This window comes from Cyclopterus lumpus, chromosome 5 (genome assembly GCF_009769545.1).
Source record: "Cyclopterus lumpus isolate fCycLum1 chromosome 5, fCycLum1.pri, whole genome shotgun sequence".
NCBI lineage: Eukaryota > Metazoa > Chordata > Actinopteri > Perciformes > Cyclopteridae > Cyclopterus > Cyclopterus lumpus.
Genome location: NC_046970.1, coordinates 7,759,379 through 7,784,184, shown reverse-complemented (window position 1 = coordinate 7,784,184; position 24,806 = coordinate 7,759,379). Strand labels below are relative to the sequence as shown.

At 42.4% G+C, this 24,806-nt stretch overlaps 1 protein-coding gene across 1 annotated transcript; it reads left to right on the top strand.

Annotated features, from left to right (window-relative positions):
• The first annotated feature begins 1,697 nt into the window (after positions 1-1,697).
• efcc1 (EF-hand and coiled-coil domain containing 1) lies at positions 1,698-17,298 on the top strand. Its single transcript, XM_034533130.1, has 8 exons — positions 1,698-2,438; positions 3,722-4,131; positions 12,144-12,295; positions 12,849-12,984; positions 13,787-13,943; positions 16,206-16,364; positions 16,961-17,030; positions 17,165-17,298. The coding sequence occupies exons 1-8, from the start codon at positions 1,743-1,745 to the stop codon at positions 17,296-17,298; spliced, it is 1,914 nt and encodes a 637-aa protein (XP_034389021.1). The 5' UTR covers positions 1,698-1,742.
• Positions 17,299-24,806: the final 7,508 nt, after the last annotated feature.

Genomic DNA, 24,806 nt, shown 5'->3' with positions numbered 1-24,806 from the left:
TGAGCTGTCACACAAACTTAGGGCAATGCGTTGCCATGAAAACCACTCTCGTGAAGGAAGGGGGCGTGTCGATGCCATCGCGTGCTGTTTTGAACAATTGGACACTCCATTGAGCAATTTGACAGCATAACAGGAATAGTGTGAAAGCCAAAATGAGTGTGTTCCAACTACAGACAGAAAAAGAAAGAAAAACAATTCTAGCAACAAAAAGTGCGACGGTTTGCATACCCATACTAAACAGAGCGTATCTCCTCTACCACAAAGGCTATTTGAATAATGTTGGTGTTATAATAAAAGGAAACACTTGGGAGAATACTTCAACTCTTTAAATATCACCAAAACTCACAGGGAAAATAATAAACCAGCATAATACGGGCTGCATGTTGTAAAGACGAATCTTAACACATTTACATGAAAGCATGGTAGGATATATAGCCTATAAACATGGAGAGGAACCTTTATGGAGTGTGTCATTATCCCAGTGGTGGGATGTAAGAACATTCACTGAAGTAGGTTATACTGTACTTAAATACAATTGTGACGTACTTCTGATTGATCGACATCTTTATTTCTGTGGAATGCACATAATGTGGCCAACCCTCCAAAAACACAGTGGACACACTTTCAGTACATTTAATTAAATTGTAATATGAATGGTTACTTCACCGCTCGATCTGAAACTAAAACGTTCTGCCTCCTCTCCCAGACATGCAAACAAAACAAAAAATCTGCTTAAAAAAAAGGTTCCTTTCCTGAAGCACAACTTAAGTTTTCCATCCAGCCAAAATAAATCCATACATGGAAGTACTTATACTTAAGAGTAAAACAAAAAGTGCCACTTATTTTCAATCTCCTCGAGCTCACACCACGAACAGAGTATGTCCTCCTTTGGTGGAACTCAACGTATGAACGAACACACGAAAGCAGGAATAATTACGTATTATTCTGAAATGGGCTATTCGGCATGATGAGTACCATACTTTTGTACACTATTTTGATGCTTTTGTTTTTTGCAAATAGAATTTTAACTTTTGATGCTTTTGTTTTTTTGCAAGTATAATTTTCACTTTTACTTGTTAGGCTATTTTTACATTAGTACTTTCACTAAAATATCTGTGTATAGGCTATACTTCCTACTCCACTGGTGCTGATGCAGATGAGCATTATTGAGTTCAGAAAAAAAAACTGCATACAACGAGCTCATGCATTTAGTGCATAAGGCATAAAGCAAGGTGCAATAATAAAGCCCATTATGAGTTTTAACTCTGAGTAAAAGACCACGCAGTTAAAATTCCTCAGTAAAAAAAAAAGAAAGACAGATAGGCTCTGCTCCACAGCGTATTAGTCTCCTGGGCATCTTACATCTTAACAAGGTCTGACCCAAAGCGAATGACAAAAGTTTACGCAGCTGGTGGCAATTACACCCATATAGCCACGGCGGTACGAGACTGCTACAGTGGGGCTATGTGTGTATGTTACCGACTCCTGGTTGGGAACCCCTTTTGGGGTTTTTTAGGGTGGGGGGGGGGGGGGGGGGGGGGGGGCTAAATTCAAACTTGCTTCGTTTCTTAACACACGCCTCGTTTCAGCTGCGCCACTCCGCTGTCGAGCTTCTGCCGGATAGGATGAACATGAACACGAACACACACACACACACACACACAAACACGCGTGCGGGGCTACGGTAGAAGGAACACAGTAACCGCGTTGAGTTTGAGGAAATATGGTGTTTCTCGGTGGGAATGATGGACGTAGTAGACTCCATTGATCCGTACAGTCGACCGGCGCGCAGGACACAATGGGTGGTCAGCACTCTGGCTTACCATTACGGACTGGACCGGGGGGTGGAGAACGAGATCATAGTTCTGGCTACCGGCTTGGATCAGTACCTCCAGGAGATCTTCCATCATATGGACTATCATGGCGGGGGGAAAATCCCCGTCGAGGATTTCAACATTCTGTGTGACGTCCTGGGACTAAACAAAGACTCGGAGGACACGGAGTGCACCGGGGTCCTGGACAACCTGCCCGACGAGCTCACCTTCAGACACTTCCACGCCAAGCTGTGCGGGTACTTCAGCACCAAGGCGGGGCGCCAATACGAGAACGGCCGGCTGCTGGTCGGGAAGGACAGCGAGCACATAGAGACTCAGATCCGCCTGCGGAGCCCCCTGAGGCGGCGAGAGAAGCTTCTGTCCGGGGGCGCGAGCAGCGACTCCTGCCCCGCCGCCGCCGCTGGGGTTGGTGGTGGTGGGCGGCACGCCTCCGGCTGCAGGCTCGGGTCCTGCACCAAGGAGTGCTACGAGGAGATAGTGGCGCTGGAGGAGGCCGAGGACCGGATAGCAAAGCTGGAGGACGAAAACGCAAGTTTGCGCGAGCTCATCGAAGACATGCGCGCCGCACTTCAGAGCAGCGACGCCCGCTGTTTGGCTCTGCAGGTGAGAGCACGAGGGTGCTGAACTCACACAACCCTGCTCATGTTTTGTCGTCATTAGAAATCATCTATCCAGCATTAGTTAATAACTCATAACCATTATTACGGCCATAATTAACAAGTTACTGTGTAAACCCTTTTTGCAAGTTGCAAGTCGTAGCCTACCCATGTTTCCAAAAGTCCTTTAAACATGTCCACAAGTATTTAATATTACGATAATCCATCAAGTATGTCAATAAGTGGATCATAAATAGATTTTAACTCAGGTAGGAGGAGTGTTGAATTAAAGGAGCTACTGTCGTCCTAGAGGAAGGTGAACGTCAGCTATATTTGACACAACCTTGCAACCAGCGGCTTCTAACTGATCAGCATGTGTTAAATAAACCGGGTATTAATAAGCCCATAATTCCTAATTAGTGTAACAGACGTATTTGTTTATCATGTTCTATTGTCCATTATCTCTTAATTTCCAATGGTGTATTTATATAGACCAGAGATTCCTTGTGTGTGCAAACATGCTTGGCAATGAACCTTTTCTGATGAGCGACTCTCTCACGTTTATAAAGGCAGACTCGATGGCTTGAAGTGAGAAACATAATCATAATCCTTTCTTTTGTGATTTAATTAAGGACGTGATTATCACAGTCACAATGGCAAGAGATCGTTACTGAAAACCAAAGACTCACATATTGCTCTTATGAATGGCTCATAACTGAGCAATAGGGCGTCAATTAGTTATTTATTAACCATTGACAAAGCATTTGTTACAATTTAACTTAAACGTTATAACGTGTACAATATAAATACACTGTGCAATAATAGTTATAGCAGTTATTCTGTCTGTAATAGTTCAACTATTATGGATTCTTTGCTGTTTTTTTACAGTTTTTTATTACTTATTTATAAAACTGGTTTTGATCTTGTTTCTTCTTACTGTCTCTTGTTTGCACTACACCATATGCTGCTGTACATCCTGTACATTGTATCAGAACGCAGTACTAAAAAATGACCCTTTATTGATTATTTATTAACATTTATAACTGCAGAATTAATGGAAAGGGAGAAATCCAACAGCTGCTGACTCGCTTGCTTATTATAAAAGTATATTAAAGACAGACCAGCAACAAGATAGATGTTTTTCACAAACTGGTAACCCAAATGTTGTTCTTAACAAGGGGTCTATAACCATTGGTTACAACATTTACATGTATGTGACGGTGCAATTTGGTTTAAGGGAATGTCTTGATCTGGTCCCCTGTTATCACCTGTTGCACTTCTTTTTTTCAGGTAGGACTATGGAAAAGCCATTCCAAGCATAAACCAGAGGATGGCTGCCTCGCCGCCCACCAGAAACAAGCAAGCCAGAAGAGTTTGAGCAACCTGAAGAGCCTGCAGAGCATCATCCACGAGATAGAGCTGCTGCGGAGCTCCAGAGACCTGCAGGTAGAGGAGGCCATGCTGTGTAACGAGAGGATGGAGCAGGAGCTGTGGACCTCGAAGGAGACCGTGGCCACCCTGGAGGACTGCAACCGAACCCTGAAGAGGGAGCAGGTGGGCATGAGGAGGAAGGTGGAGGAGGCCAGGCAGGCGCTGCTCAGCGGCCTGGGTAAGGTGAAGGAACTGGAGGCCAAGGCCAACCATGTGCCGACGCTGCAGAGGCACGTCCTCCAGCTGGAATCAGAGCTCCTCTACTACAGGTGAGAAACCCGGGAACACTGTCACTCGTGTAGCATTTCTTTTCATTTTTCACAACACGATCAACACCATGAATTTCTAAGAGAGACTGTTCAAAAGTCTTCTCTGCTATTTCTATTTGTGCAATTATTGTTGTTGTTCAGACCAAGCAGCAACCTCCAGTTCTGTCTAGTGAAGCCAATGTGGAATTTTTGTAATACTTGCATTCACTCTACTGACTTTTCTGATTTTCTTTAGACGTATTAAAAAGGTATCTTCTTGTGATTTTTTCATTGGTGACATGTAAATGCATCAAAAGAAATGCCTCAATGTCACAGAAAGAGGGCATAGACTAGACAAAGCCCTTTTTTTTACCTCTTCATTACGTCCTATCAGCTGTCAAAACACTGAGTAAAACAAGTGTCAGGCCGTTCATCATGTCATGAGAAAGAAGAGCTTGTTTTGGCCTTTGTGGCCAGAGTGAGCCATAATAAATAATAATCCCTCTTTGAGTAAAATTACTCTTGTTTACTTCTGGCCATACGCCTGGAAAGCTCCGCCATGCTACTTATGAAGGCTTGATGTGGTGTACTTTCCCAATTTTCAGACTTGTTGTGTTTAAGTCTATTTAACAGGCGTCGTGTGTGGCGGGCCGTCCCCGCCTGAGCTCCGCTACTGTTCATTGTGGTGAAAGTAAGGGTGTAATTGGACTTTTTAAAGTACAGAGCCATTGGGTTTAATGTTTATCTCTGCGTTTTTTGTACCTGCTCAGACCATATAATCAGTGTCTACAGGTCTGATTGTCTAAGGTTTATTATAGACTCTTAAGACACAGTCACATACAACCAGACCCATATGAGTAAAATCTTCTCTACTACCTGCCTTAAGGTAATTCTAAATAACACATTTCTCAACAACAATACCGTTTTTCTATCCCTAAACTCCGCTAATCTATGCAGACTGCGTTCCAAAGTCTTTTCACTGCCCTTCCATTGATACCCTAATGGAAAATAATTCAATGCTACAAAGGCCCTGACTTGTCAAGAGCGAGCTCCATTGAGTGAGAACCTCAACGGACTGACCGTTCTCATCAATCTCTCCGCTCACTTCTTTCACTCTGCTCCCGAAGGAACAATACCACACAGTCACCCCCGTCCTATATGGATCTTAGCAACCAAGCCCCATGAATATTCCCCCCTGAAAGCCTCAATGCTTGCTCAGTTGTGTCTCATCTGAAGATGGGGCTAGGGGGAAGGTGCAAGTTTCACTCCTTCACATATTGCTTAAAACTGTTGTGGCTTTCACATCACGGGATGTGAGCTATTGAACCAAAAGTCCAGGTCGTATGATTAGTATGAAAATATGTGTACCGTACAGGTACACACATTCTCTGAGCTTTTTAACCACTTTTTGAAGTTGTCAGACTTAATATGAGACAACAAGAGACTCCGCCAGTAATAGAAGTTTTACGTAATGTTAATGTTAGCTAGGTACAGATGTTGGCGTCTGGTTGCGTTCTTCGTATTTTTTCGTTAACCTCCGTCGTCGTTGCCACTGAGATGAGGAGATGCAAGTGCAGGGACGAATAGTTTCAGAGGTGGTTTGTACCGGCCAAATGAAGTAAGCTGTCATTTTTTATCCCGAAAATCCCGTTTGCATGTAACACACACGAAACTTCGTCTGACTCCCTTACAACTTCTTCACAGTTGGAGTTGAGCAATTCTGTGTCGCTGCCAGACACACACACAGGGCTGAGGTGAAGTTGGTTCTTCAAACACTTAGCAGGCTCCAATCAAGTCGTATTATGACAGCATCTTTGGCGCTATCTTTCCCAACCCGAATACCCACTCATGACATTTGTCGTTTTCAAATAGAGTCATGTATTTTCCCTTTTTTCTTTTTCTTTTGGCTTCAAACAGGATGTTTTGAGGACTTTAATCAGTATCCCTTCAACTGTTAAACAGGTGAATTTGTTTAAATGGAAAGGTTTTAATAAAAAGTGATAAGAGAAAGAAAAGGTTTTGTCCCAAACCAGGACTCAATAAACATTCTCTTTTTTCTATCAATGAAATAGTTTCCACCATTTTGGGTCTTAAATTATATTGGTCACGGTCTTCAAAAACATTGAATTTTACTTTAAAAATGGTGCAAGAACCCCTGTTGGAGATGCAGTAGCATGTCATGGGGTCTGTTGAAATGATTGACCGTAACTTTATCCCTGAGGCTTATTTCTAAACTGCTGTGACAAGTAATGGGATTAACTTGGATGCTGCTGGATCTCAGAGATACAGAGTTACAGGGCTGGGGGAGGTTGAGAGCTGGCACTGCTACGGCCCTGTGGATTCCACTTAATGATAATAAAGATGAGGTTAGACAATACTTATTCATCCTTATTATATTAGAACAGCTAATATGAGAACTAACCCATTAGCCACCCATTTTACTTGGCATCGGTGCACTACTGAGAATATTTTTCTTCTGGAATTTATAAAGCACCCTTTTTCGTTGACCTTCTCCGTCAGATTGGTAAAAAAGAGATGGTTGACTTGTAAGTGTTGTTTTGAGCCCCTTTACCATCTCTGTTCGTAGACTGCTACTAACCGGAAAGTAACATGAAAAGTTGCTGTGGACATTGGTGAGGTGGCACTCAACGTTACACCCCTCCTTCTTCATGGAGCTGGGCGATATGGCCAAAATCCCTATGGGGCATTTCATATCTCGTTATAGGTTATTTTATATCGCTATAACAATACGTATATCACAATATAGGTTTTTTGGTAATTAATTAAATATATAATCTTAATTAAATAACCACACGGTAAAGCCTATTTTTGTAAAATTCTGTGTGAATTTAATATGTAAAAAATAAAGAGTCTGCCTATTTTGTCATTTTATGAAGAATTTATGTGCAAATAATCCGATTTTCAAAGAGATTTGAGTTAGTATGTTCTTCTATCAATTTAGACAACATAATTGTGTATCAAGATATCTCGATATATGGTTTCACCATGATACGATTTGATATATTATCATATTGTATTATCGCCCATCCCTAATCCCTCATGAAAAAAGTATATTTTTGGCGTTTTATTGGCATCACTATTTTTTGCCGTTATTGTCGAATCTGATGTGCACTTGCTAGTCTGCAAACATCGCCTGATGTTACAGCATCACTGCAGCGCATCTCGTTTAATTGACAGCTGATTAGCAAATAATCATTTTGTGTCAGAAGCCGGTGGGAAGTCTGGGAATTTAGAAAGCTAAACAGCTTTACAAAGTGACTTTTTGTTATCAAATTAACGTATTCTTTGAACCTTTAGCTAGCTACTTAGAAACAGCTAGCCAGCTATTGGTAGCTTGCGACTTGTTGGAGACCCCTTCTTTAATTGAAACGTTTGACATTTGAAAAATTGTTGCCAGGTGTTAAATGAGAAGATTGATACCACGCTCAAGCAGGTATCAAGCAGGCTGTTAGCTGTTAGCTAAGATGAGACGACTGGAATGCTTTACCAGCACCTTTAAAGTGTTACTAGTTACTAGTTAACACTTTATATCTTATTTGTTCAATCAGAACAAGATAATTAAGTGTAAAATGGACAGGTAATGGTTATGTTAATTTATAGGGGCGGGAAATTAGATTTTTGTTACTTTTGCAGAGAGCTAAGCTATACTGTTCCCCCTGTTTCCAGTCTTTGTGCTATGTGTTAAGCTACATTAGCTAGCCAGCTCATGGCTTTAGCTTCATATTCACTGTAAGAGTGTTCCAAAATGTGATTTGATTTCCTTTTTCGTGTTCATTATAATTTGGTGATACCATTTTTTCTCACCTAGAAAACCCCCCTTTTAATTCTCCATCAACATCCCAGCAGAAATCGGTTGAAAATCAGGAGGAAAATGTGGTCATCGGTATGAAACTTAAGATACGTGGGTGTTGTTGTGATTTCTTTGGCTTGTACGCCATAACAGAACTGAGCAAGGGCTGTGACTCTGACAGAAGTAGGTCAGCAAATTAAAGTCTTTGCATAGTGGGATAAATCTAAAATACCACTTTCAGTTCTGCATTCTATTCTAAAAGGCAAATGTAGTCTAAATCACTGTGGGCCAGAGGGATGAGACAATGGGGAGCACAGCGGTTAGGAACAAAAAAGAAACGAGGGGGAGGAAAGCCTACCATCTGGAGGAAGGAGCAAACACTCGACTGTTTGTTCATGAAATGCCGAAAAATTTTTTTTAGAGGAATGGCTTCATTCAGCTTTCCATCTTCTTTTTTTTGTGTGTGCTCCAAACAATCTAGAGTGGAGATGTAAACTTACTGGTGTTCCAGAATGTCTTCAATTTTAATATTGTCTCCATTCCAGGTGTCTCTATTTATAGTCCCGGAATTTCTAGAGAGCCAAGCACATGTCTCCTAAGTGTGCAAGTTTAAACCTCTACGAGGGGAGGCATAATCTCCCGGCCTTTTCATGCTCCCTGCGGGGCGTCCGAGAGCGGAGGAGTAGAGGGAGTCTTGTGGACCGCTTATCTACCTCCGCGCAAAAGCTACGGCATTGTGTGGAAGCAGGTGCCGCTGCAGCATTCTTACCCTTTCTAAGATAATATTTAACGCTGCCAAGAAGTGGGCTCCTTTTCACATTTGAGCCGCTGCCCTGCTTGCCCTCCCTCTGGTTTGGGGTATGCTGACATCAGCAGAAATACATCACACACTAAATATATTATGAAACTCATGCCACCCACGCTCGTTGGACTTCGCTCCCTCTACTTTTCAAACTCTCGTTTGAGGGGGGGAGGGGGTTCTTTGCACTTTGCTCGCAAACGAAAAGCTTCACCACCCTCTGTAAATGTTACAGCCATTGTTTTTGGGGGGGTTAAGTCCTCAGCTAGTGCTAAAATATTACCACATCCCTGAAGCCTCCTCATTTGTATCCTGGAAACCGCCCTCATTGTACGTGACCCAAGGGGATTAATATCCGACCCCAGGGCACCCGACGAGCACCGAACTTCAAGTTCAAGCTCAGGTACAGCGTGATCCTCGTTTGTAAACCGCTCGTCCGGGGGGGATGTAGGGGTGTGTTGATGGAAAGTTCACTTCAGCGGCACACTGTGATAAACACAAGGAGGACTCTGGGTGTCCCGGCTCTAACAACAAACAGCTGGTCTGCCCCCCCCCCCCCCCCCTCCAAGATGCCAGAAGAAAAGCTTTATACTTCTGCTAATAGGGCAGAATACAGGATCCTATTAATTAGAAATGCTGTGACATAGCACAGGATAAGTTCACTCCTGTGTGTGTTCTTGTGGGATTATTGTAAATGTGCAGTTAAACCAAAACTATGCTCTAAGAGAGGCTAAAAAAGCTTGGAGCAACATTAGCATTAATTTCTTCATGTTACAACCCTGAAGGGGAAATATCCATGGATGTATAAAGACAACTGGATACAGCGTTGGAAGCAGGGCCCTGTTCATTACCACGAAAGTCTCTCAGTGGCACGTGAATAAAAAAAGGTTGGACTGCCGAGTGTAACGTTACCTGGATCCTCAGGCGATTTTCTGCACCCGTGTGGGCCCAGAGTAAGCACACTCAGTTACCGGCTCATTCACATGAACGGAGGCAGGAGAACTTGGATTCACCACTCAAAAGAATTCTCTGATTTACAGACGTCTCTTTCCAAATGTAAGTCTATGGGGAAAAAAGTCAAAGTGGGCCCAATGGCATTCCGTGAGGGAGCCCGAAATTGTCAAATTTCATTCAAAGCTCTTTATTCTTCCTGTGGTGTACAGTAGCTTGTACCTAAATGCTCCACTAGCTAGTGGCTTACTTGGTCCGTGTGCCATTCCTGGGCAGGTAGTGCACAGTCAGAGCTTTTTCACCGCAAACAGCTGCCCGCTGCTGTTGGAAACACGGTTAACGAGAGCAGCGGGCCTGAACCAAACATTAAAGTAGGAAGCCCAAAACAGTGAGCGGAAAGAAGCTAAAACATTCAATGGAGCCGAGGCGAATTGCAAAACAGGCGATAGTTCTGGGGCGTGGGTTTGTCCCTATGATTGACACATTATATTGTAACCTGTTTATTAGTGCAACTAATGTGTGAATTGTCACTTCACCACCAGTGACACCGCTGCGTACATTTGGAAAAAAGTGGACCCAGATAAGTCCCAACTGTATGTCAGCTTGGACAGTTCAGTGGCTGATTTAAAACAGGAAAAGGTGCATTGGCCCATTTTCAACCCATTAAATGCAGAGTTTTATACATTTTGTATGAACAATTAACACAAGCATTGATATGTTTCATAATAGTGCAGTTGTATAATTTAGTCAACACCACTTTAAGTTGTTTTCTTGCAAAAAATTCGAGGAATGTCCTTTACGAGTTGTGGAAAATGTTCAACATTTGAATTAGAGTATATTGGGACACGAAGATAAATTCTGGTATAAAATGAGTTTTCATCAATTTATCCTTGCTCACATTTACACTTACAACACACTTTGATGTCTGCAGTGTATTTTACTTTGTCTCCCAGCAAAATAAGTCGAAGAGTAGATATTTTTTGGCATTTTGGCAGGTCAAACCCACCCAATGCTGCTTTTTGCATTCGGTACATTGATGAGCTCTGCGGCCGAAATACATCAAACTCCTTCGTCTGCTGCATCCTGGAAACCAATCCTGATCCGGGATGTCTGCCTGGACTACTTTCAGATGTCTGCGTTCATCCAGTTGGAATTCCCAATGCTCGGCACCATCACCAAAACATCCCGTCATCCCTGTCAGATGGAATCTCAGGCGCAGTCCAAAACTATTCAGAACTAGGTTTCATGTGACAGCTTAGAGGTCAATCTTTTGCGCCATAGCTTTAAAACGTAGGGTGTTTGTTTTGTCTCTCAAGACACAATTTAAATTGAAAAAGTTTTACCTCAATGCATGTCAATGGCCTTGCTACCTCCCACTAACCGCCATCAGTTAAAGTGCAATTGGTCACACCAATGCCTGCTTTAGAAAAACGTCCTCCACCACTTCATTCCAGAGTCCGAGCATCTCCGCGGCAACAAGCAAAGCTTTGTGAGCACGTTCTCGTCCGTGCACCAGCTTCGTGTCTGTGTCGTCGTCCCCCCTTCTTCCACCGTGGCCCCCACTAACTTAAACACGACTCTTCTGATTGATTGCCTGAAATCATGCCGCGATTATTGACCTTCAGTGAAGTCGTTTTCACCCCACTTTATGCGCCAAGGAACCGAAAAGTAGAACACAGAGGCAGAGTGTAATGTTGTCTTACGGCATATAGTCTGCCTCGTGCCAACAGGATATAAGCATGAGTGCTCTGTGACTTTTTCTTTTCTTTCCCTCAGAGTCAGGCTGTTGAAAAAAAACAAATTCTTTCTTTTTTTCGGCAAGACATCATCATCTGGAAACACTTATGCTGTGATTTACGAAGGCCCCCTATCGGATTTCCCCTCAACACAAAAGAGCAGACGGCAGGCGAAGCCTAGAAAACTCAAACCATCACAGAAAGATTGATCCGCGCAAACTGCAGCCTCCGTCTTTCTTTTTCTTTCTTTTTTACTTTCTTAAGTGACAAATGTTTGAACGTGCCTTTGACACGAGGGAAAACATGTCATACAGAACCAAAGTCTTTTCATCTGCAGATTAGACAAGCGTAGGAAACTGTTCATGTGCTTGGACATGTCTTTTGTTCCACCCAGTGTCACATCTTGCAAAGCGAACTCCTGCGCAGCAACAGCGCCTTTCTACCACTGACCCACTTTTACTGTAAAAAAGCCTTAAAGATGCCATGTCTGGCTTCAATTACCCCACCCACATTTGGCGTCCAACATCACAGGCCTATAAAAGTATCGTGGAGGTTGTAGATGTGGCTTAATACACACCGCCTTGTGTTACTTGATATGTTCCCTTTGATGCCGGCAAATGGTTTGAAACCGAACTTTTCGCGTCCGTGCAAAATGTCGATGGGCAGTTTCAGCCCCCTCGGCCCGCGTGCCAGTCAGACCGCTGTATTTAACTAGCAGTAGTTCTTCTCTGTTCAGGTCAGAGGTGTCGAAACTGCAACTCCCAGGCAGCACCGGGGCGGAGGAGCAGCAGCCCGGCGTCGGCAGCAGGCCGGGCCAGAGATGCTGCTCGGACTCCCAGCACGACCGATGCTCTCCAACGGGGCGTGCTGTGACGACGCCGGATAAAAGTAAGACACACTGCTCGTGAAAGTCCAGAGTAGAATGTACGTCTCTACTGGGATGTTGATAAAGAGAGTAACTCATCCAAATAGGAACCAGTCTCACTATTCAAAGCGATTTTTACATACCCTCTATAGGGCTTCAACTCCTTTTGTGTATTATTCATTCTATAAAACACGTCTAAAATATTGTGTATGTGTAAAAAGTAACTCCAAGACCAAAGTGACACTGTACTGTTTGTTTTGGTCAAACCAACAGTCCAAACCCCACAGATGTTCAGTTGTCCATGATATGAAACACGGAGAAGCGGGACATCCTCACGATGGAGAGGCTCGAGCCACAGATCGGATGGGTTTTTGCCTGAAAACGATAATTTGGCCACCAAAATAGTTGCAGATCAATTTTAGCTTGATCGACTAACCGATGAAATGTTTCAGCTCGAGTCTCAATCCTTTCTCCCCCCCCCCCCCACACCCACACCCACACCTTTGGCTATACGGCCCTCTATGATAATGACTATAGTGATTGCATTAACCACGATGGTGTGTTGTGTTCGTCTAGTGGAGGAGCAGCTGTTTCGTTCGGTGGAGGGCCAGGCGGCGTCCGACGAGGAGGACGATAAGTTGACCGACGATCAGCAGCGGCAGGTGGACGAGGTGAAGAGGATCTTGACGAGGCTGTCCTGCTGCGGGGAAAGGTACCGCACATTCCAGAACCAGATCTCAAAGCGGGGCACACAGCTCACAGCAGTTGCTCTCTATGACGCTAGCGTTACATCTTCTACATATATACTATTCACATTCGTTTGAGCAAAATGAAGAATCAAACAAGTAGAAATATATACAAAATAATGTGTTGATGTATTATATGGTGTTTTTATGTGAGAGTCCATTTAGGACTCTCTTAAGATGATAATGTAAACTGTCTACTGTATGTAATAATAAACCTAAATTGTTGCCCTGAATTGCTAAACAAGCACATTTCATAAAAAATGCAGCACAAAGAGGGCGATCCCTGAGCATATTAAAAAGAAAATGGAAAAGCTGTTTGACTTTTTAAACGTTTTTATGCAACATAAACAATGCAACCTCATTTCCATTCATGCAAATAAGTCAAAATGGAAATGCAATTTTCTAATAATTTGAAAATAAAAACAGCATTTGACATTTAATTTTAAAAGACTCAACCTGCTGTACAGTGAACAATGATCAAATGCAATATGCAAACACAGCACTCCCAGTCTAACGCATTTACATTTGTATGACGTGTCAAAATTAAAATGCAATCGGTCCATCCCCCCCCCCTCATCAAGGCGGGTCTTCAGTTAACTCAAATAACACATGCATTTTTGCTAAAGTCCCCTATGGGCTTCCTTCCATACAGGAATTTAGATTTGATCCTTGTTTCAAAACACAATTTTTTTTTAACAAGGCAGCAGGATAGAGGCCATGCTAGCTTGTGTTAGTGTGCTAAAAATGTTGCCCTGTGTTGTTGATAAGGTGCGACGACAAGGCGTTCAAGAAACTGATGTCCAATTATGGGAGCTCGAGGAGCGAGGAGAGCTGCAGCGCTGTGGTGGAGCTCCTGGAGAGGGTGGCCAGGTTGCATAAGCAGCTGGAGCTAAAGGAGAGCCAGGCGGAGATGGACATGGACCAGGTACTAACCACCACTGACCTCCCATCACACCCTGGTGGGCGAATCACGGTGTCCTCTGCCACGGGTCCGCTAAATGCGTTTACATGAAACTGTTCTCTCTGGACAGCGTCCTGCCTCGCTTTGCGTCCTGCGTCACTCTGTGGCCGCGTCCGCGTGGCGTCAGACTAGATTGGAGAGTTGTTATGAAAGTGGAGGGCTTCAAAGGCAAAACCACAGCCAGTGGCATGATCCTGCAGCTTCCACCTAACCAAACCTCCGGAACCAGAGTGTGTGTGTGCGTGCGTGCGTGGGTGTGTGTGTGTGCGTGTGCGTGTGTGTGTTTGCAGCTGTTTCTCACTGGAGTCGAACCTTAGAAACACTCATCCCCCGTCCCCCTCTTGTCCCGCATGACACTTATCATAAATTAAAGCCCTCCCGTTTCAGCCGAGTAGTATTTTCACAACATAGGAGGACGGGCAGAAGGGGAGCCATGACATAATGTGTTTCCAGAACGTCTCAGTGCGCCGAGAGGAAAAGCTAAACAAAGTCACGACTGTGAGGCTTTGTTTATGCGCAGGATGTGCGGGGTGAGACCTCTGTCCTCCAGTACGCCATGACGTAAAGATGCACCGCAGGGATTTCCAACCTTTTTGGCAGACAAAACCTACATTACAATAAAAGACTCACTCTCGCCCTTAACATTTGACAAACATTTACGTTGGGTATATTTATATTGAATTAAGCTGTTAAGCAGGCCCACAGGGCAATAATGTAACATTACCGAGTTTGACACATCCAGCTGCTCTTGCAAGATTGTCAACTTCTGTACATCCTGAGAATATATCTTGTGTTTCTTCAGAAAACAGGAAAAGACTGACACAGTGTTGGTTTTTGGTGACAATAACAATTTTTTTTTCTGGCTAGGGTTTTATTTTCAATATTATTTATGAATATTTAATGGTTATATATATATATATATATATATATATATATATATATATACATGTGGTTAATATATTTATATCCAGCTTTTCAGATTATTAAAAGAGCATTTCAAGGTTTTATTGGTCCTCTATAATATTGAACTGAATATTTGGGCTTTAAGTCGGACAAACTGCTTGCACGTTGTTGGAGGGTGTGCCGTTCGGCTCGATGCCCGTTTGGAGTGGGCCAACTGATTGAGAACCGCTTGTCGCTTGTTGACTGCGGGGAAATAAAAAGAGTTTGGTTGTAACTGCCATCCCCCTGATTGAAAGACGGGCATGCTAACCACTGACCCAGTCGCCCGACAAACCAAGCGGCAACCTCCAATTCAAGTGTCTTAAAACTTGCATTCTCTCTACTGGTCATCAGGGGGCGACTCCTCTGGTTGTATAGAAGTCTATGAGAAAAAGACTAACTTCTCTTGTGATTTATTACCTCAGTAAACATTGTAAATGTGAGTTTATGGGCTCACTCTCTAGTTTCAAGTCTTTTTCAATACAGCATGATGTTCATTGAGTAAATTATGGTCCATTTAGAGTCAAATAGACCATAAAGTAGAGTATGCTTTAGGGCGGGCCTACTATGATTGACAGATCTCTACCAGAGCCATCTACGGTGTCTCTACGTTACTCCTCTTAACTCTACTTCCACTTGCAAAAGTCAAGATGGCAACAGCCGTAATCCAAGATGGCGACGGCCAAATTGCCGAACTCGAGGCTTCAAAACATCAGTCCACAAGCCAATGGGTGACGTCACGATGACTATGCCCTCTTCTTATATACAGTTTGTGGTTGTAACAATAGTACGTCCAGCATCCAGAAGTAAAACTATTGTCAGTGAGCCGATGAAGGCCCACCGTGGACAACACTATCGTCTCAGCCCGCAGAGCCCTGAAGCTCCGCCGCCCCTGCTGCTGCACAGAGCGCTTCCACTTGTTTATTTAAAGTTGATTGAAAATGTGAAACTGCAATACACCCACCAACTATGAAGCAGATCGCATGAACGGTTCTCGAGCTATGCGAGAGACGCACTTTAGGGCGTGTCATTTCAACTGTATCTAATTGAAAACTGCTATCAAGTCGTTGAGACAGGAGGTTCTCTATTTCTTAAATGAAAAACCAGTTACAATAGATTAATTCATAAAATGAAAATGACTTTGTAAAACTTTTTTTTAAGATAAACCACAAGAGGAGACCCGACCCTATATGCCAGGCAGAGGGAGGTTACCATGCTATATTGTGACGGTGTGTGTGTGTGTGTGTGTGTGTCTGTGTGTGTGTGTGTGTATGTGTCTTCCAGATGAAGGACTCTCTGGTGCAGGAGCTTCAGCAGAAGGCAGAGGAGACTGAGCTGCTTCAGATGGAGCTGCAGATGCTGGAGACGGAGCGGGTTCGTCTGTCGCTGGTGGAGGAGAAGCTTGCGGACATCCTGCAGCTCCTGCAGCAGCTCAGGGACCTGGTCAGTCGCATTTAAAGGGCACTGTTGAGTTTGACAAGGTCAATTCTGACACCAGCGAGTTTTTGGGTCAAAGCTACCGACAACCAAGACTTTATGTTAACATGTTTTTACAATTTTTACGGCCCCAACATATTGTTTTGATTTTTTAGCACGGTGAAACATCCTGTTTCAACCTCCATGGGAAGTAAACCTGAAACTCAAAGTAATGGAAATCATTTTGTTGGGTTGGCAGTTGAGAGAAAAGCCACCCACGCTGCACCGGGATGAGTTTTCCTGGTTAGACACATCAGAAAAGTAAAGCAAATACAAGTATTTACCAGCAGCAGTTCGAGCACAGACCTCCACGTGGACATTAACTTAATGAAGTCCACTGTTGCCAGCAGATGTCTTAGCATAGCTTGTCTTTTTTTTTGTCCAATCTTTTGTGTCCTAACCCCACTGGGATTGGCTATAGACCTCATTGCAGTTGCTGAACATGTGTGTGAGAGCCTCTGTGGTTGCAAGACGCAGATTGCCCGTTAAAGTGAACCCGTTAATGGCCTGGCGGGTCGTCTGAGAACAGCTCTCTCTCTCTCTCTCTCTGACTCTCGTTTCAGAACGTCTCGCGGCGGTCCCTCGGGAAAATCTTGCTCAGCACTTTGGGGTCCTGCAGCGACCCGCAACACGGTTAGTAGAGCGCGCGCGCCCAATCGATACCGTGTCCGGTGAAATGCGAGAATGAACATTTACAGCCACTCGGGGCTTCGGATGGACCTCAGCGGTCAAATCTGTTCTGTTTGTGTTGTTGTTGTATTGCACAGGGAAAGCTCACATCCTGGAGGTGCTCAACGCCCTCTATCATGAGCTGGCCGCCTGCGAGATCCTGTCCGCTGGTGGACATTTGGAGCGAACACAGAGCCAGCGGTCTCTGAGCGCCCTCTTCATCTCCTGCTAATCAAGACCGCCCCCTGCTGGACCGGCGGCGCTCCAGCAGCCTGTCCAGAGAACACTGAGAGGTCAAAATACCAGCTGAATAATGTGTATAGTGTATTATATTGTAGCTTATATACTCCTCAGACCCTGCTATATATAACGGGATGTTAGTCTAGAATGTGTATAGCAAAGGGCTTTAGTACATATTCACATAATTCCTCCATAGAAATTTATTTTCAAGAACTTTTAATTGCACATAACTCTTACGTATGTAATACGGAAGCCATGAGAGGGAAGTAAGAATACAAAATGTATAACAATTTAGATAAGACTTGGATGTCTGATCTAAATAGTTTTCTCTCCCGTGCTCATGACTTAAATATAGGTTAAAAAAAGGTTTTGCCCGGATAATCCTTCTAAGTTCCTAACATTTTGTTGTTGTTTGTCTATGGAAATATAAGCTAACACACAATATATGTACCTTGAGTTTGAGTCCATGGAGGAATTAAACCTCGCCCAGAAGAAATCCTGAATGTTTTTGTGAGAAACATGGGGGTAGTGGTGCACTGCAGCCTCTTGTGGCCGAAATGAGTATTACAACAACACTCATACAAACCCGTTTCACAGATGAAAAAAAAATGTTCAACGGTTCTCAAGTCATAAACTCAGGAGAGAAGACAGAGAAAAAGGAATCAACTAAATTAGTTTTTTAATACTTGCCTCAAAGTGCTTCTATACTTTCATTCCAATCCAATATGGATTTTCTTTTCTTCGCCACATCAGAGTTCTGAATGTAAAAATGTTGAAATAAGCTAAACCTTAAAGGAGCATCAAGCAGTCTGTGAAATATATCGACCTCCACTGGTCAACCGGTCAACAACAACTCGGATAGGATTTATAGAATTTAAAAGGAAACTCATTGTCTCATTGCATGCGCTTCATTCATATCAAGATCATATGTATCATGGCATGGTGACAAGGCGGTGTCATGACGAAGACCTCTGCATAGTTTCATCTGACCAAATATGGAGGACACTATTGGTGCATACTCCGCGACCCTCGGGATGCCTTAGTGATGTGTGGCTGTGCGTGCAGGTGATTCATTCATCTGCATCGGCAATGTTGGGAAAACGTTGGCCATTTTGTATCTACCAGGTAATGAGATTCAGGTACTCGTCTGTCAGTGCTCAATGCCCAATGGCTTCAACGTCTTTGTTTTGACAAAAAGACACACTTAAGGTCCATGTACTCGTTCTTGTTCCAAAGCTTTTGACCGTATCACATGGTTTTCGTCTGTATTCATTTGCTGAAATTGGTCAAATAATTGCAATAGTCTTTTTTGTACTCCTTTTTTAAAATGTGTGGGCAGTTTGTGTGGCTGATCACAGAACAAATGTACAATTTAGATAAGACTACTGTGCCCCGGGGGAAACAACAAGTTATTTTCATACAAACAATAAGAGAAGACAATCCTTCTCACCACGGTTATGTCTTCCTATTCTTTATGTAATACGGCATTGCTCGTTCTGAAATATGAAACTTGTCTCAATATTAGATCCTCGGATGCAAAAACCACTCAGTTGTGTTATTGAATCATGCCATTAAAGCCTTTGACGTTCGCAATCTGGACTGCTGTGATTTCTTTAATATATACAGTTTATTAACGCCTGTAAAGAAGGAAATGCCTCACTCTTACTGCTGCCAACTCAAACAAACATCCACATTAGGCTCTTAAATGTGAGATCACTTTCCCATGTCTGTTTTTTTTTTTCAACCTAACCTTCCAAAATACAGTCTAATCAATTAGTTGTGTTTGTTTTGTTGTTTAAAAATATGATCATCTTTTTTTTGCTTGGTTATTCACCTTAGCTGTCTGTATACCATGATGTTGTCCTAACACTATCCAACCTCCTTGACTCTGATATCCGCACAAGTGATGTTCTGTCCTATCACTCCTTCCACTGGCCTACATCAGAGCTGCCAACTTTTCAAAAAACCGTCGGTATGTGAAAACATATTTAGCAATAAAAGGTACTGATTCTTATTCTGATCATGTAAGTTATCAGTAAATAAACAAATGCAGGGTGGAGGACCACAGGACCAGATGAGAAGGACGGAGGACCACAGGATCAGACGGAGGACCAGATGAGAAGGACGGAGGACCGCAGGACCAGATGAGAAGGACGGAGGGACACAGGACCAGACGGAGGATCACAGGACCAGATGAGAAGGACGGAGGACCACAGGACCAGATGAGAAGGACGGAGGGACACAGGACCAGATGAGAAGGACGGAGGGACACAGGACCAGACGGAGGATCACAGGACCAGATGAGAAGGACGGAGGACCACAGGACCAGATGAGAAGGACGGAGGACCACAGGACCAGACGGAGGACCACAGGACCAGATGAGAAGGACAGAGGACCACAGGACCAGATGAGAAGGACGGAGGACCACAGGACCAGACGGAGGACCACAGGACCAGATGAGAAGGACAGAGGACCACAGGACCAGATGAGAAGGACGGAGGACCACAGGACCAGACGGAGGACCACAGGACCAGATGAGAAAGACGGACGACCACAGGACCAGACGGAGGAATTCAAACTGCTAAAAGTGCATATGCAGTTGTAATACACACATTGTAAGGGAGAAACAGTAGAATACTGGTCATGTTGGGGTCTGTAATGTCTCAGTAAGCAGACTTTGATGGGACTAGAAAAAGCACAACTTACATTTCCACATGACCTGGGTCGATGAGCTCAGTCACAACTGAAATTAAAATAATATTAAATTCATTAAATTTAGGCGTAAAAGAAAGAACAAAAAACATAGCTAACATAAGGGAGTAACGTTAGCTTGGTATGGTTGTGTATTAACTACAATTACTATTATAACTATATAACTATTATAATTATATACTATAACAAGTACTATTTGAAGTATATTTTAATATATTTGTTATTTTTTAAAATAGGTGAAAGCATGACTTTAATATATTTTTTATATATTTGCAGAAAATACACTTCTTTGATAGTATATTTGCAATATACTTTTGACAATTTAAGTATACTTTAAATACATTAAAGTATATACTTTTTTCGCCTGGGAAATTATCAGTAAAACAAACGCAAGGCATGCTCACATGCACACACTTGCCTACTCAGCACGATATAATTACATTATTTTTCTTTCTTTTTTCTTTTGTTGTCTAGCTTATGCATTTTTCATTTTATGTTTGTAATTTTGTAAAATTTTAAATATTATATAGGTGGAGGCTTCAAATAAGCCCAGTTGGCTTTTTGTCTCTTCCTGCACTGTGCTATTCATTTATCTCTGTTGTGATTTTATTGTTTGAATTGTGCAAATAAAAAAATAAAAAAATAAAAAAAGATATATAGTTGTAGATTAGATAGATACTTTATTCATTACCAGAAAAAAACAGAAAGGTGGGTGATAAAAACTACTAACGTTAAGAAAAGTCTATTTTACTAGGTATCGATGGACGTGACACAAGAAGCAACATCCAGGATCTCCGTGACGACGGAGCAGATGAGAAGGACGGAGGAACACAGGACCAGATGAGAAGGATGGAGGACCACAGGACCAGATGGAGAGCGGCGGTTGCCTTTCTGTTAGTGGGCGGAGTAAGTAATCCCTCACTAAGACTACAGAAGTATCATTAATACGATTCCATCATTGGAGGACAGATTCAACACACTAATGTAAAGGTTGTTATGTTATGTTGTTCAATTCAAAATAATTAATCTCTTGTGTTTGTGACAGGACCCCCTTGCCCGTCCACCCAAACCCCCGACACCACCCGCCCGCCACCGAGAGGGCGAGGAGCGTCCCGTTCCCACCGGCACAGAGGACGTAGTTTGTCTCCGTCTTCTTCTGTGCTGGTGGGTTCGGGAAGCTCCTCACACACACAGGAAGCAGCTGTTCGCATCTGCTCACAAATCCAGAAGGAGACGGAAGCTTCTGGCTGAACAAGATTCATAATTATTCTAAACACTTTAAAGCATTTTATTTGTCACATAGAATACTGTATCTTCATGTAAACTGTGTATAGTGTTTAGACTATTATCTCCTGAAGAGTTGAATGAATAAATGTACAACAAAATCTCAATCTGTCTTTTGATCATTAAAAACTACTGGGTCAGCAAACACCACGTTATCTTCATATTGGATTATAAATCAGAACTTTAATGGTTGATTCTTTTATACACTACAATGTTATAGTGTTTATATTTCCCTTTTGGGTTGTTGATTCATAACAGTGAGCGCTTGGTCACAATCACCGGTGGACGTTTGACAGAGAGGCCGGAGCGAACGCATGCAATGGTCACTCAAGTCCTGACTGAAGACTCCAGACTTCCTGTTTATAAATTAAAATATGAAACCACGAGACTGAAAACATAATTCTTGCACTTTCAGGCTACTCGATAGCTGAATATTAAATGCTTAATTTTTACTGTAGCTTTGAATCAGTTTGAAAATCATGGACCACATTGTTGATAAACTGTTATCTATTGTAATCAGTGTATTTAAATGTATATACATTGAATCATAACAATAACTAATGAAAAATTATTCAGTTTTATGTTGGCCGTCACGAAGACGAGGAGGACAATGAAGTCCTTGAAAGTTGTATCTGATCTCACTGAAGAACGGATTATGAATATTAGCCTCCTTGAGACTTTGATGTAACAGCTTTGTACATGTCGATCATTCGAGTGTTTCAGAAGGCCCCCCATGTTTTATTTATTTATGTAAATGTAATTTTGAACCTTATTTGGTGTCAGTACCTGAAAGAAGTGGACAGCTTGTGAACATGAGCGTCTTTCAGTTTACAAATATATGAACCCAATAGAGTAGCTTAAATCACCATTCAATTGGCAGCTTGCACATTGACTGCAGGCTGTTTTTCCTTTTTAATATTAGCATTTTTTATACACACACACACATACACACACACACACACACACGCACACACACACACACACACACACACACACACACACACACACACACACGCACACACAGGTAAGGTACATATTTGATACTCCCAATGTATAGCGGCTCGGCCCAGCTTATAACACCGTACAAGTGCGGCGTTGACAGCTATTTGTCCCTGTGTTCGTGAACGTGTCACAGGAACGTGGGTGTGGCCAATTACTGGATGCAGAGCACCTGTTCCTGGAGCACCTAGGGATAAAAGCCCTCCTCCATGGTAGCTCTCCCCTCGCTGTCCGGCTCATACCTGGTTAGGGCTTTACTAGTTTACACCCCGCACTTCATCATGCTCACGCATTCACATGATGTTACTGACTAACACACTTCACAATGTAGTCTTTTCTTAGGAAATGTTGGTTTAAGTAGATGTTATTTCATGCATTCTAGTGGATTTTTGGGTGGTATGCTAAAGATGTGCTATACCTGAACTTATTCTGATTCATGTTCATCTGCTCATGACTTGCAGGGCCTTCTAGACTTGAGCTGAACATTCAACCAGAAAACTATTGTTGTGCGTCAATGACTGTCTTATATTGTGGTACATATATGTACCACAATATAATTAATAGACCTGTGTTTAAGATTTAACCAAGGTAGGTTGATTGACATTTTGATTACAATGGCATTCAACTAATTCTTAACTGAAACCTAACCTATATTGTTAACAATTGTATTCTTAAGAGCAAAAAAGCAAGAAATATTTTTCATTATGAAACAAAAAGTGCAACAAATAAAGTGCTTAAACAGTAGCCTTTTTAACCAAAACAATGGTTCAACACATAAATAAAATAACAAAAAATGAGGTATAAGAATTTTTTACAATTTGTGGGCAAGGTTGTACTGGCCTGTGGCCTTCTTGGAGGCCTCTGACCACTGAGGGGGGCACCCATCTGAAGCAGAGCTCCAGGTCGGCCATCTTTATGGGCATGATGGAGGACAGGGTGCCATTCAATGCCAGGTTATTTCTGGTCTTTGTTTTATTTAGTCTCACAACTGAAAACACCCTCTCAGCATCTGCATTTGAATGGGGCAACACCAGGACCAGCGTGGCGACGGCAGCAAGCCTCTGAAATTCTTTGGCTCTTGTCACCTATTGAAAATGAACCAAGAACAAAATGGAAAAACATACCATATTTTGTTTTCATTAATCCTGTAAGTATACTGTAACAAACTTCAGATACAACATGCATAGTTTGCATCATGTATAACACAATATATGCATGCATCAATAAAAGCAACAGATGTAGTCAAGCCACACCTGACAAAAAAAATGTATACCTTATGTTTCCTTGTTGCCATTCCTGCCCAGAAGCTGTCCATATCTGTCCATATCTCTTTCTGTCCTCTGTCTGTTGCCCTGTTGTTTCTATAAATTGTTCTGGCTGTTCTGACAGTGGCTGGTTCTTTAAATAATATAATAAATGTTGCTTTTGTCCTCGGCCTGGCAAAGGTCTTGTACGAGACATCTTTGCTACCTTAAAGAATAAAAATATTTTTTAATAACTACTCTCATTTACAAAAACATGCCTAATTCTATTGCACAAATGTCCTGTCTTTATGTTCAATTCTTTGGAACCTGTTCAAAGTGCTGTTTGGAAAATGATTGAGAGGGTCCTTTTCTTTGGACTGTAAATAAAAAGATAAATGCTACGTGAGCAGCCTTAATAAACAATGCTATGATGTTTTGAGCATGCAGTATACAAGAGGTTAACAAGGTGCTCTCCTGCTGCTTGTTATGACAGCTGAGTTTACATTCACCAAACAAAATCACACCCACAAAACAAATAATTTACTAACGGGTAATCGTTGATATTGCATCTATTTCATAAAATTATTTTGTGTGGAAAAATAGAGAAGGCTGAGCTAGTATGGCTTTCAGATAAACACCATCTGAAATATAGGCCCTGTGTAGAAGTATAGTAAGTATAATAAGATAATAAGTGATATACAAATGCTTAAGTAAAGTAGACTAAGTAACTAAAAACTGTACAAGCAGTCCTACAGTGCTGAAGCAGGTAGCTTTAGCATCACTAGACAACTCATGTCTTTAACACTGTTAGTGGAGTTGCGTCGCTAGGCAACCCCCCGAAATCCCGCGAGACTTCATTAAGAAAGATGTGGACATCATAAAGTAGCAGGCAAAAACAACAGTTTGCTGGTTAATGTCCAGGGAAACGTAAATAAACGGGGAGGGATTGCAATGGCTGTATGAAATGGTGGATGGATAGAGGCTTGGGCAAAAAAGAAGCGAGGGCTCATTCAACGAATTTTCAAGTTATCGCGGGATATCTAGGGTTGCTTAGCGACGGGACTCAAATCACCCCTATCTGTCGCGTTTGCTCCTTTCTGGCTTTCAAAGCTAAAGAGAATGCTAAAAGCAAATGACTGTATGTTAGTTAAGCTCTTGAAAAGTAGTAACGTTAAATTAGTCGTTGTTTGTGGAGAGTCTTTGTAGATTCTAATCATTTTAAATACTGTGTGCGGAGAAAACATTTTCTTTAAACTAAAAA